This window comes from Megalopta genalis, chromosome 5 (assembly GCF_051020955.1).
Source record: "Megalopta genalis isolate 19385.01 chromosome 5, iyMegGena1_principal, whole genome shotgun sequence".
In the NCBI taxonomy this organism is placed as follows: domain Eukaryota; kingdom Metazoa; phylum Arthropoda; class Insecta; order Hymenoptera; family Halictidae; genus Megalopta; species Megalopta genalis.
In genome coordinates, this window is record NC_135017.1 from 1 (window position 1) to 13,513 (window position 13,513).

The window sequence follows — 13,513 nt, forward strand, 5'->3', positions numbered from 1 at the left end:
GTCGATGTACGCGTACACAAAATCCAAGCCGCGCAGCACCTCGTCGATGAAACGTTGAAACGTTTGTGCCGCGTTTCGCAATCCGAACGACATACAGGGGAACTCGAATAGTCCGAAAGGGGTGGTTATCGCGGTTTTGGCGATGTCCTCTGTGGCCACTGGAATCTGGTTATACGCGCGCGCCAGATCTATTGTGGAGAACACCGTCTTCCCGTGAAGCGCGTGAGAAAAGTCCTCGATGTGCTTCACGGGGTACCTATCCGGCACCGTGCGCGCATTTAAAGCTCGGTAATCCCCGCACGGTCGCCAAGCGTCCTGTTCTTTTTTGGGCACCATATGGAGAGGCGATGACCACGCACTTTCCGACGGTCGCGCGATGCCGAGACGCATCATCGTCTCGAATTCTTGTCGCGCGTGCCTCAAACGATCCGGCGCGAGACGCCGGGGCCTACAAGCCACAGGCGGACCCGGCGTTGTGCGGATGTAGTGCACCGTTTCATGTTGCACTTGCACGGGTGTCCCCACTGGTCGCGTAATGTTCGGGAAACGTTGCAGCAATTCGTGGAATTTCGAATCACCGAAAATTGTCTTCACCGAGGGCGCCGATGGCCCGCACTCGCGCACTGAGCGTCCTGGCACCGTCATCGACGTCACCTGGTCTAAAAGTTTGCACTTTCCGACGTCCACCAATAGTTCGTAATGCGCGAGGAAATCCACGCCTATAATCGGCTTTGACACGTCGGCCACCACGAAACGCCATACGAAAACGCGACGGAGCCCGAAATCGAGGCTCAGCGTAACCGTCCCGTACGTGGCAATTTCCGACCCGTTCGCCGCATATAAAACGTAAGATGCGCGTTCGCGGAACCCGCGAGTTTTCGATCGAGGAAAAACGCAGAGATCGGCACCGGTGTCGATTAAAAACTGCGTTCTCGTTACTCGATCGGTGACGAACAAACGGCGCGATGGTGGGCAGTGGTCGCTGGCCGTCATTAACGACTGCCCATCTCGTTTCCCGACGCGGACCAATTGCATGGGTGTTCGCAACGGAACGCGTTCGCGCCGAACTTGTAGTGGTAAAAACACTTCCCGCCTCGTAGCGCGATTCGTCGTTCTCGGGATAGCGATCGCGCTCGGCCCGGGGTGGATGGTCGCCGTTGGGAAAAACGCGGACCGGGGTTTATCTCGCGACGAATTGCTGCGAGCTCCTGCCGAAACGTCGCCGTGAGCTGTGCCATCTTCGAGCACAGTTGTTCCTCAACTTCGCACATATCCCTCGACGGCCGTGCGACGGGACCCGCAGAGGCCTCGGCTACCCGCGTGCGTGGGCCCATCGTGTCAGCGATGGTATCGGCCAAGTCGGCCACTCGGTCGAGCTCGACGTCTCGCTGCGTCGCCAGGATGACCTGCATGCTCGCGGGGAGCCGGCCCAACCACAAGGTACGCAGTATCTCCTCCGACACGGCTGTTCCTCCCAAGGTCCGCAGGTGGCGTAAGAACTGCGACGGTTTGCGGTCGCCCATCTCCTCGTGCTCGAGGAGACGCCGAGTCTTCTGCTCCTGCGACGCCCCGATCCGCCTTATCAGCTCTGTCTTGAGCCTAGTGAACGGCTCAGCCGGGGGATTCAAGATGATTTCGCGGACCTCGGCCGCGTATTCTGGTTTGAGCGCGCCCAGGACGTACCCGAACTTCGTCTTTTCGGTCGTAACGCCGCTCGTCTCGAAGCTCGCCTCGACCATCGCGAACCACAGCTCGGGGTCGGTCGGCGAAAATTCCGGTATTTTCACCGCGACGCGGCTGACTGTCGATACGGGCGGGGATGCCATCGTACCGAATAAACGTGCGAATGTCCGTGTTCTCTTCCGAAAACTCCCGATCCACTGCCACGAAACCACGAACGAAATGCGACTGCAAAATTCGTGTCGTTCGCTTCCTTTAGATCACGTCGGGGTCACCAATGAGGAGGTGGGATCGGCGACGGGAAGAGAGAATTGAACCCGGTTACAATTAGACTATCTTTATTTACAATCGGAACTAAACTCGCGACGCTCGCGTACCGTTCCCGACGAGGGATCTTACTGAACTAACCATTCGCTCACCGATGCATCCCATCCAGATCATTCTTTCTCATTCTCACGGTTCGCTTTCACTCTGTCCTGGCTAGACGCATTCATTCTACGCGACACTCAAACCAATCGTCTAGACATTCGCTCGACGCTAACGCACAGCATGCAGCCCGGCCCATTCGTCCAAACATTCTTACGCCTTAAAACTAAACACATGGCGGAGACGTGGCGCCGGCTTGTCGCCGCCACACATCTTTGCACTGAAATCGTAATCATTAAATATGTGTGCATAAACGATTTTATGTTTAAACCTATACTTACCTTTGAAATGAGATTGTCGAGAAATATCAGCATGTAAAGTATTTAATTTCTGTAATTGCAGAATAAATGTTAAAGAAGTAAAAGCGGTTAAAATTTGTGATACCAATTGTAAGATTATGAAATACTACGTACTTCCATGCATTGATTATGATCATGCTTAGTATGTACAAGTTCTTTTTCAACTTCATTAATAAGTCGCCCATAATCCCCAATCTTTATATCTAGTGTAGCCTTAGACTGATCACTATCTTCTAATAATTCTTGATGATGCATTTCATCATCCACACCTTGAGACAGCTGCTTTTTCCACAATTCAATCGAGTTTTTATATTCTTCTAAAACAAGCTTATTTGCTATATTTTCTTTTGTCAGACTTTCTAGTTTTTGCGTCAAAGATGATACTTCTTGCTTAGACTCAACCATTACTTAGACTCAACCATTAACACCTTAAATTGTATAGTGGTCCTATTAGAAATCTACCAAAAACTAATATGAATATATTTTTATTAATCTACGTACTTGACACTTTTCCATAAGAAGTGATTTCGTATCATCGTATTTTACCATTAGTTTGGATAATTCGTTTAAAATAAGTTCATATTCATCAAATTCGCCATTAAAACTTGTTTGAGTATCTTCTTCTTTTCTAATAGGTTGACTGCAATCACTTTGAATTTCATTTTCATTCACTTGACTTTTGCATTCAACAGAACCTTCAATTCCAAATTTAGTATTTCTGCTATTCATTTGCAAATTGCTTATTTGATCAGATATAACTTTCAATTTCACGTTAGTTAAGTCTAGTTCATCTCTCAGGCTCTGCATCTCGGTCTTACTTTGAGTTAATTTCTCTTTTAGAGTAGAATTCTCTATTTCTACAGCAAGTGTCTTTTCTCTCATTTGGAGATCAACCTCTTCATTTCCTATTAAATTGGCAATTAATTGTATGATAACTATTGTTGTTAAACACCATAAATCAAGATCTTATACCTACCTGTTTTTTTGTCATAGTTACCAGGCTCAGTAGACTTATCTAACGATTCTACCTTGTAATCGATAGAAATTTCTTTTTTGATAATAATCTCTTGATGTTCGTCATCTTTTGGAGAATCATGAGATGTTTCTGAAACCTATTATGTAACAATTAGCAATGTAAGTTCTGATTCATAAAATTATTTATATATTATATAAAGTTAAAATATGGCATACATCATTTTTACATGTTGAGTCTTGAGTGGAATTTCTAATCGATACTGCTTTCTTCAACATTTACGCTTCATTTAATAGTTCTAATTTCTCACATTCCAATTTATTTATTATCTGGAGCATATTTTGCATTTTGCGCTCGTAATCCAGCAATTTCTTATTTTGATTTTCTAATTCTTCATCTAATGCCTCTTTTCCTTTACACTCCTTTGTGAGGCAAATATTAATATTTACAAGATCAGCTTCTAAATCATCAATTGTCTCCTGTTTTTCTAATAATTCTTCTTCCTGCTCCTTAATGGTATATTCTTTCTCCCTTATTTCCGTGGTAATAGTAATATACTCTTCCTTTGCTTCATTTAAAAATACTTTCAATTTCTGAAATAACATCATTAGAATATAAAATGGAATATGTATTTACGATCATAAACGACATTAAATAATTATAAATAATGATGCATGCACCTTCACTTGATCTTCTTTAGCAAACAGTTGAGACTTTAATTCTTCTACGTAAAATGTTGCTTCCTTACCAGTGCAAACATCTTTCTGAGCTGCACTCAACAAAGCAAACGTTTGCAATTTCGTTTTCATTTCTAATTCTTGAGCACGTTCGAGAGGACCCAAACTAACAACATCACAATGATTCACTGGTTTGTAAGGAGGAGACGGTTTTGAAGTAATATTAGAGAAAACAAATTCTAAGCATCTGGGTATAATACCAGGAGACGTAATACTCCCTTGTAGAGTAAATGATTTCCCTGAACTTGTTGTGCCTATAAAAGTTATAATACTTGTGTAATAATCAATAATAGAAGTAATCAAGATGTTGGTTTCATTTCTTGAAATATAAACAATATTTATAAGATATCTTATATCTTTACCATAAGTCATGATAGTTGAATACTGACCAGCTAAAAAATCCACCATTTGCTGTTTAACAGCTTGTTCAAACAGTTCCAATTGATTAATCTCTGGTCCAAATGTACGAGTAAATGTAAATTTTCTTTGTACAATATCATTACTATTAGATCTTTTCAAAAAACTACTAGTATTATCCAGAGTAGGGAGTTTTGTCAGCAGTGTACTGGAATTCAGAATTTTATATGACTGCTCTAGCTCCTGTGTTAGTTTCATCTGTTTGGGAAATGGTTTCAATCGTAAATAGCCTTTAATGGTCTGAAAACTCTTTGACTCTGAATTTGTCTCTTCTAAAAAATTAGATTCTTCAATCTCATAAACAGACATCAAATTCTTTTTTGTGTCTTCTGAAATACATGGTCTTTGTCCACAGACTAAGATACTTGGGTCTCTTCATCTTGTGGATTTAGATTACAAGATGGTCTAATGGAATCTAATGTATCACCCATCTATGTATAATGATTAAAAAAATATTAGTTATGATCATTATCATATTAATCTATAATACTTCAGAACATAGTTTGATAATACTTAATGCGGGTAATAATTAATATTATACATTAAATAATTCATTATATTAATTTGTAATTAACTTACGTTAACGTTTTATTGTTGTTAAGGAAAGGATCGATAGAGTGGTAAAGTGGACTATATGAAAAATGAGATAACGAAATATCTTTAAGTAAACAGAGGAGAAATACACGTGAAGAAATAACAAGCCAATAAAGATGAGAATAGCATAATGTAGAAATGAACCGAAGAATATGTATCGTGAAGCGCTCTGATGGTATGATTGAGCGATCTACCAAAATTGCAAAGCTATAACGACAGTTGCAAGCGCAGAGGGGTATTACAAATTATATCATGGACCATCAAGTAGGAACAAGGAATGAGATTTTTTAATATTGGGAAGACTAGGCAGCGTCGAACGTTCGATATAGTGAACGAGAGCAATGCCCTAACGAACAGTGCTGCATGGGAGACACTGGAAAATAGATAACGGATTTGATATTGGGATTATTGAAAGGACGGCCTAGGCGACAAGTACGGTGGCCAATAAAGTGATCGTACACCTTTAAAACGCCATAACTATTTTAAAACTAAACTAAATGACTCGAATTGTGTGTTTTTAGATAATAAAGTATTGCAAATAAGACTTTTTTATCCTTTAACTTTTCAATGTACCATGTACCTACCTTTACCGACAATGTAAATTCATTTTGTTTATAAGTGACCGATAATAGTATCGTTAACGTAAGACGTTTATTTTCTGGGTAAATAACTGAAAACATCATAGAAGAATAATTTCAAAACTGCTATCTTTGAATAAATATTGTTGACGTATTTTAGGAATTTCGGTATTATATATTCGAAATTTCGGTACTATATTTTCGAAGTAGATTTTTAATTGTAGAGTATTTCTTTAAAAAGTAGAAGTGATTATCATTGAGACAATGAAATAGTTTCATTACGATCGAGTGCACACTATTTATTTGCTGACGTAGATTGTTAGGGCCAAGTGGCCAGGATTTATGGCAGGGGCCATGTGCTTGGGTACCCGGACGGTATGGGTCTGTCCCGGGCCGTTCCCGGGCACATGTGGCACCGTCATAACGTCTCCTGGTCCTTGATTACGGTCCAGTCAATGACGGTTGGGTCTGGCATTGTTCGGGCACGTAGGCCCATCAGCGCGGGATGTCTCGCAGGAGTTATTTTGTCACTCTCCCTCCTAACTCCCGGCCCACCGTTTTGGGGCAGTCTCGCTGGATTTGGGATTGCAGTGATTGGACCGTAATTCCTTGCCGCCCACCCTAGGTCAAGAGAAGTAGGGAGGGCCGAGGTGATATGAGACATGACTCCGGTCCTCTAGAGCACAGAACATTCTCAACAGAAAGTACAGAACATTCTCAGCAGATAGACAGAACATTCTCAGCAGATAGACAGAACATTCTCAGCAGATAGACAGAACATTCTTAGAGTACAGAAGACCAGAACACTCTTAGACGCACAGAACATTCTTAAAGTACAGACAGACCAGAACACTCTTAGACGCACAGAACAGTCTCAGCAGATAGACAGAACATTCTCAACAGTACAGACAGAACATTCTCAGCAGATAGACAGAACATTCTTAGAGTACAGAAGACCAGAACACTCTTAGACGCACAGAACATTCTCAAAAGTACAGACAGACAGAACATTCTTAGAAAGTACAGACAGACAACTTCAGATAGACAGAAAGCACAGAAGACAGACAGACAGACAGAAAGCACAGACAAGACAGAACAGAACAGAACACATAGAGAGATACGCGTAACGGTTAGGTTGCGCGTTACAAATAGTCCCACTACAGTGGGTGGTCCTTCGAGATAGTCGGCACCAAGTGCAATATTCAGAGGATCTCCGTCATCCATCTGATGAGTCCTCAACATAGATGATTGACAAAAATATAACTATCATTTTATAGGATTATTTATAATATTATTCACGAATTTCTGTCATCATGTTTTTCAAGGCACCTCTTCCAGAAACGTTACTGTACCTATGAATCGTAATAAACTACGTGAAAATGTCAAACAATTTCCAGAAACTATTAAATAAAACTTTATATATATATATATATAAATATAAACTTGTCAAATAACAATATTTACTCCGGGTCCAAATGGATCCGGGCCTCGCAGTTCGAGTGTTAAGCATTAAATATCTGTAGGAGTAGGGTGCGGGAGCGTGATGCACAACTGGTAATATTTCAATAAAAATGTATTACTGAAAATGGATAAGAATTGCAAACACTTTATGGTCGCACAAATCGCTAGATCGTTTTTATGGGTGGTATATCGCTCTATTGGTGTATCGCTTTATCGTTGCATCGTATCGCTATTTCGTAAAAGACGTTAAAAACTCTTTGTCGCAGTTCAACGTTCGTCATTTTTATACGCACCTTCCGTCTTGACAACAATTCGGAAGGCTTTGGCCTTCCCAGTTCATTGCTCCTATTCGGTGTGTTTACGTTTCAGGTTTTTCGAAGATGACCTGCTTCGACCATATGATCAGCTTGCTCCGGTCATTGATCCCTTCACATAACATTCGCCGATTTATTGTCATACATAATTTTTAGTTAAACGTGCAATTATTTTGTCGAACTATATGTCCACAAAGATTTTCTTTTTTTTTTCAAATAAAATTGTTTAGACCGACGAAATTCAATTTTTATTTTATTTATGTATGTTTATAACGGTATTTTGCAAGTTTGCCTAGAAAGAGAACCATGGTTGTAATCTTAAATAAATAAAATTTACATTAACCCTCGCATAATGGTGACTAGCTCAATCTTCGACAATTAAATTAAATAAATTGCTGTTGCATTATGAACAACAGGAAAGCCAATAAATCTGTAAGAAATATTTTCGAAAATATGTTGTGAAAAGTTGCTGAACGGAGCTCTCAGAATTGTTATAAACATCGTTGATACTACAGTTGTGAAAATGGTCTGTCGTCTGAGGATTAATTTTAACGTGTGCTATTTTTTGGTAGCAGACTGTATCTGCTGTACATCGTATCTGCTGCTCCAATTTTACAAATTTCTTCGGATGTATTAACGAATTAAGATAACAAATCATACTTACACGTGTCTGCTCATCCCCAGAATGTGAATTCGATCGTACAAGTAGTAACAACAGAACATACATATTATAAACAAATCATAAAATCGTGAAAAAAAGAGATATGTAACGACATCGATTGTAAATAAGTAATAATTTTTGAAATGTCAAACTTCTTGGAAACGTATCGTTAAATAATTGAGGTATAAAATTCGTAACAAGAATTTTAGAAAAATTATTTTTGTAACTTTTCAACTTAATTTTATAGGGCATTCAAATACTTGTGCGCCGTGAAAATTCTATGTTTTTTTTTTATATTTTGTTTAAATTATGTAGGCAACGTTTTATACTAAGTCGAAAGTTTTTCGTATTTTGTTATTTGTAAGCTCTACTGTAATATACCGTAAAGGATCTTTTCCCTTCATTGTATATTTATTTTAAACACATGACGTAGAAGTCAAAGTTATACTAGTGGAATACTTTCGTTACCAACTATGAGTGCGAGCGATGGATACAAAATAATTGGACTTGTGCCGCTCTTTACAAGCAGTATTATAAAGTGTAAAACTGCCTTAAATTAAAGCAAATGATCATATGCACGAAGCAGGAATGGTTGTCTAATGGTAAGTAAAAGATACATATGAAAAATAACGTATCGTACTCTGTCACTTGGTATGTATCTTTAGTATAACATTTATTAAAGATCGACGAACTCATTTGTTTCAATTGTTAACAATTTCGAAAAGTAGAAATAAAAATCGTCGAAAGTTTTTGATAAAAATTCGATAATTCAGCAACAAATAGTTGTCGTTCTTATAATTTTCAAAAAAATTGAAACCTTGTAATCGTCAATCCCTAAATAATTCCATGCATTTTCAAAATCTTGTTCCTTTTTTGATTACAGCTAGTTCGGTTTGGCCTGAATCGTCCACACCGACAAGCACTGCAACAAAAATTCATGTACAAGAATGCTGTCGGAAAATACAATGAGAGCTCTTTAATTTTCTTTTCATTTTCTACTATTGATTTTCTTTTTACTTAAAAATGCAGTGAAATAAACCACAAAAACTTATGATCAAATGAAATATGTAGTCATTGTTTTATTGTCCTCCAACGTATCGATAAGATTTTCGACGCGTCAAGTCGTTCTGCCCCCATAAATCGAAAGTGTTGTCGATGCTTGGTAATCGATCAGAAAATTTGATTTCAAAGGTAGTAGAGGACGAGGTCGTGGGCCGTCACTATATCGCCACAAGGGACCTCGCTGTTGGAGAAACCATTATCAGAGAGCCACCATTGTTCTCTGGCTCCGGTTGGACTCCCGTTCCCATATGTCTGGGGTGCAACTTGGCGCTGAAGGAAGAAACTGCTGTACCTTGCGCGAGATGCTCATGGCCTCTTTGTGCCACCTGCATAGACCATGGACCGGAATGCCATTTCATTGCTACTCGATGTTATGGAAAGGTGACTATTATATTAAAGAACTCAAATTCTGGCACACTGTTATTGGATTGTTCCGAAAGTTTGTAGCGGTTCTTCAAGTGACCCATTTATCAATAGATTGGAATAATAATAATAATAATACTAATTAAATATAATAGTAATAATATAATAGTAGTAATATAATATAATATTAATTATATAATATATAAATAAATGTATAATAATATATATATATATATATATTATATATTATTATATAATAATAATATAATAATAATAATAATAATATAATAATAATAATAATAATATAATAGTAATCTATTATTCAATGATAAATAATCGACACAATAAAAGTAAACTAAAATGAGGACAAATTCTTTATTATTTCTTGATCGCTATGACTCTGGAGCTTCATGAACTTTTTATATGTGCTGGGTTTGGCTTTTTTCATAGAATATATTCTTATAACATCCATACATTGATAAGTATCGGGTATGTAGCAGAGCTCGGCGATCGAATCCTGCAACATCGACGAAGTGACAATAATTAAGTGACTTCTGAATACAGTAGAACCTCGATTATCCGAGCTAAGCAGAGTGACGTAAATGTTCGGATAATAGAACAGTTACTTAGATAAAGTGCCAGATATCAACTTTATTGATTTGTACAATAAATCGTTTTGTGTATGATTCGACTTTGATTGAGCCGATTACAGGTGAAAAGTATTTAAATGACGGATGATTCTGATATTGGATATTATGTAAATTTTTATTATATTTTACATATACATATATTTATATATTTATATTATATTATATATTTATATTATTTGTATTATTATTTATATTTATATTGTATTAAATTCCTATTATATTCTACTTCTAGAGAAAGTATACAGGGTGTCCTAAAGGTTATTCAAAATTGGCAAATAAGGGGTTCCTGAAGTCATTTAAAATAACTTTTCAATTTGTCTAATTGTAAGATGAGGTTACGTATTCATTTTTCGATGATTTAACCTATATAAAAAAATGGATAATAGTTGTTTAAAAGAAACTAATGTCTGACCAAAAATTGTCCAATCGTAGACGGAATTTTCATTCGGCGTTTTACTTTGTGGATTTTATACATAGACGGATTTTATGCTTTTTTGTTAAAAATGAATGGATCAATTGCAAAATAGAAAAAAACATTTAAAAAATTTCGAAACATCGTTGCATTATTCTTAGCTCATTGAAGTTATTAAGGAAAGTAATGGAAATTTTACGTTACTCTTCCACCATGCAATTAATGGATGGAATTCTTATTTTGCATAAAAATCTGGAGTCTACTAATTACAATTAGCTCAGAGATATCGGGAAAGTAGAACAAATTACCAATTTCATACCCATTCTCATAACGATCTCATTTCGGAGTAAGAACTTTTAATCAATTTTTTCCATATAGCTCAGCGATGTGCGCTGCTTTGACTTGACCAAGCGCATCTTTGAATAGGAACATTCGCAGAAATAGCTTGATTCGAACATTGAGAACATTCGAAGCGCAAAACTTTTGAAAATCAGGTATGTTGACATCATCTTCCCATGGATATTAGTGATATACAAAGTACGTAAAAACGTTCGCGAAAATCATGATTTCTTATACCTTAATAAAATTTTGACAATTAAATTGTAACGTACGGAGAATTTTCCGACGCGTCTTTTCTTACTCCTTCCTGAAGGCGTACGCCAGGCTGGCGCCAACCGACGGGCTCCGCTTTGTATGTACTATATCGTGAGTCAAGTACCTTCCAAGGGGTGCGATGACGAACCTTTTGGAAACGGGGCATATATGGACACCCCCACTACTGTTTTTCAAGAAAATTAGTTTCGAGTCAGTTAATGGCGAAGAAACGCTAGCGAGATTGAGTCTGATTCTCTTCTGAATATTACAAGGTGTAAACCTTCGCCTAACCAGTGCGACAAACTAGGATCACGATCTAGAATCTGCGATACACACATACACATACAATTGTATTAGACTGAGAGTTTGTAATATACTATCTTTTACCAGTCAATCAAGTTGTCAAATTCAATTATTCCATTTCCTGATTCAAAGTAGTAGTTGGTACAAACCCACGGAGACCCTTTACCGCTCAAGGTGTATCTTCATTTCTTCTTTGTAAAAGAAACGGAGCACCCAAACTCTAATTTCCATCAATCCATTCCTCTTACCTAGTGGTAACCCATTGATGAAAGAAGCTTCGGCTAATCCACGAAACATATCCTGATTACCTAGTGGCGACCCGTTGATGAAAGAAGCATCGACTAGTCCACACAAGTTCCTTATCAAAATTCCAAGATGGTATCCAACCTCCGGCCTCGCAAAGCTGCCTGGCTCTCAGCACGTAACAAAATCAAAAACTGTTTTTAAGATTTATTTTCCATATTAATCGTCGATCATATTCATTCTTATTTCAGGATGTCTGAAGGATATTTACTATTTTTTCAAACTTGAAATAATAAGTAATTTAACCATGACAGCCGTTTTAATTTTCTAGTATGCATGACACCTCGTGTGTATACGATATTTCTTATTGATAATATTTTTCATATTTCTCTAATAAACAAATCCTTTAAGTCCCTTAACGCGATTATTTATTATTAAATCAGCTTTGCGAATCATTCGTTGAATTCTGTTCGGACACGGAATTATTTAAATTAAAATATCATTTACGAACTTTGTTAATCTCCACTGTACACCTTGCATAAAAATTTCATATGGTACATATGAGGTGTCATGCACACCAGAAAATTAAAACGGCTGTCACGGTTAAACTACATATTATTTCGGGTCCGAAAAATTAGTAAATATTCTTCAGACGTTCTAAAGTAGAGGTGAGTCCGTCCCGACCATCTGTCAAAGCCTCGTGCTGCAGGCTCTCGAACTTCGCGCCGTCACCTCTCATTGGTCAGTGTTTTTCGTTAATAACTCGTAAACAAAGCCGCGGATTGCATTTTCGCAAAGGAAAAAGTTACTTCAAATGACCTCAGCTACCCCTCATCTTTGGCTGTTAAAATAATTGTGGAACACCCTGTAGAGAATAGCATAGGAATAGCATATGGACAAAGTAAGCTGCCATTAGTGTGAATTTACTGCATGTGCAAAAATATAATTGACATAAAATATGCATATTTCCTAATCTAAATAATTACCAAATTATCAGAGTTAAAAATATCGAATTTCTATAATCGATATTCTCTAAAAGGAATCGGGAAAAATCGACACTTCTATTAAAAGCAAAGTTTACGTAATTTTTAGACAAATGCTAAAAGCCATTAATAATCATAAGCATTAATAAAGCTACTTATTCATGAGATGCCTAATAATTAGGAAGTTGGTATCTCGATCGCGTTCAAAAAACGTTCAAAAGAGAAGGATGGAGAGTTAAAGAGATCCCAGTTATCAAGTTAGTATTGTCGACCTTCAGACTGGTACATACAGTGGGTAAAAAAAGTATTCGCATACTTTTTGAAACGCAATAACTTTTTTAAAACTGCACTAAATGACTTGAATTTTGTTTACATGATAGAGGGGCTAATATACTACACAACGACTAAAATGCTTTTTTTTAATTTTGCTATTATTTGAAATGAATTAAATAAATGATATATAAACAGGCGGCTGTTTTGTGTATATTACCGACCCAGGTAACACGAGCAAAAACTGAGTGATCGATCGCGATTACGTTTTTAAAAGAACGATTTGAATTTCAAACAATTGTTAACTGAATCAAATTAAATTAATTGTTTAAATATCAATTGAATAAACTATAATTCCCTTATTTCAACTACTATAATTTTCTTCAATCTTCTAATGAATTAAAATGTTCATGATTTTCGATGATTCACTTTTTTAATCAATCAATGTTCCAACCTAGAACAAGAATAATTTATAATTTGTTTCTAAGTAAAA

General features: G+C 37.5%; 2 protein-coding genes and 1 long non-coding RNA gene across 6 annotated transcripts; 2 read left to right on the top strand and 1 right to left on the bottom strand.

Annotated features, from left to right (window-relative positions):
- Positions 1 to 2,279: 2,279 nt before the first annotated feature.
- Positions 2,280 to 4,841, bottom strand: LOC143259547 (kinesin-like protein KIF20A). 3 transcript variants are annotated; one of them, XM_076522442.1, is made up of 5 exons: positions 3,597 to 3,787; positions 3,382 to 3,517; positions 2,907 to 3,310; positions 2,520 to 2,833; positions 2,280 to 2,436 (listed from the first exon to the last, which is right to left on the bottom strand). In XM_076522442.1, exons 1-4 carry the CDS (start codon positions 3,654 to 3,656, stop codon positions 2,810 to 2,812), a joined length of 624 nt encoding a protein of 207 aa, XP_076378557.1. In that variant the 5' UTR covers positions 3,657 to 3,787; the 3' UTR covers positions 2,280 to 2,436; positions 2,520 to 2,809. The 3 variants fall into 3 exon arrangements, with proteins under 3 accessions (XP_076378557.1, XP_076378556.1, XP_076378555.1); XM_076522441.1 differs by lacking the exons at positions 2,280 to 2,436; positions 2,520 to 2,833; positions 2,907 to 3,310 and adding exons at positions 4,059 to 4,369; positions 4,505 to 4,841 and having other exon boundaries at positions 3,435 to 3,517; positions 3,597 to 3,971; XM_076522440.1 differs by lacking the exons at positions 2,280 to 2,436; positions 2,520 to 2,833; positions 2,907 to 3,310 and adding exons at positions 4,059 to 4,369; positions 4,478 to 4,841 and having other exon boundaries at positions 3,435 to 3,517; positions 3,597 to 3,971.
- Positions 4,842 to 4,916: 75 nt separating this feature from the next.
- LOC143259550 (uncharacterized) lies at positions 4,917 to 5,670 on the top strand. The gene is made up of 2 exons (XR_013033553.1): positions 4,917 to 5,054; positions 5,135 to 5,670. It is a non-coding gene; the product is annotated as an uncharacterized LOC143259550 (long non-coding RNA).
- Positions 5,671 to 8,356: 2,686 nt separating this feature from the next.
- Positions 8,357 to 11,615, top strand: LOC143259548 (SET domain-containing protein SmydA-8-like). Of its 2 annotated transcripts, none has more exons than XR_013033551.1 (3): positions 8,357 to 9,583; positions 11,006 to 11,121; positions 11,280 to 11,615. XR_013033551.1 is itself a non-coding variant. In XM_076522443.1 (3 exons), the coding sequence occupies exons 2-3, from the start codon at positions 9,296 to 9,298 to the stop codon at positions 11,051 to 11,053; spliced, it is 336 nt and encodes a 111-aa protein (XP_076378558.1). In that variant the 5' UTR covers positions 8,357 to 8,742; positions 9,024 to 9,295; the 3' UTR covers positions 11,054 to 11,615. The 2 variants fall into 2 exon arrangements, 1 of the variants encoding a protein (XP_076378558.1); XM_076522443.1 differs by having other exon boundaries at positions 8,357 to 8,742; positions 9,024 to 9,583; positions 11,006 to 11,615.
- The last annotated feature ends 1,898 nt before the right edge of the window (positions 11,616 to 13,513 follow it).

Coding starts and splice junctions, on each gene's coding strand:
- LOC143259547 (XM_076522440.1), bottom strand. CDS start 4,841: ATGTCTGTTTATGAGATTGAAGAATCTAATTTTTTAGAAGAGACAAAT. Junction 4,370..4,477: donor TTCAACTATCATGACTTATG/GTAAAGATATAA, acceptor TAACTTTTATAG/GCACAACAAGTTCAGGGAAA. Junction 3,972..4,058: donor CTAAAGAAGATCAAGTGAAG/GTGCATGCATCA, acceptor ATGTTATTTCAG/AAATTGAAAGTATTTTTAAA.
- LOC143259548 (XM_076522443.1), top strand. CDS start 9,296: ATGCTTGGTAATCGATCAGAAAATTTGATTTCAAAGGTAGTAGAGGAC. Junction 9,584..11,005: donor CTACTCGATGTTATGGAAAG/GTGACTATTATA, acceptor TTTTCCATATAG/CTCAGCGATGTGCGCTGCTT.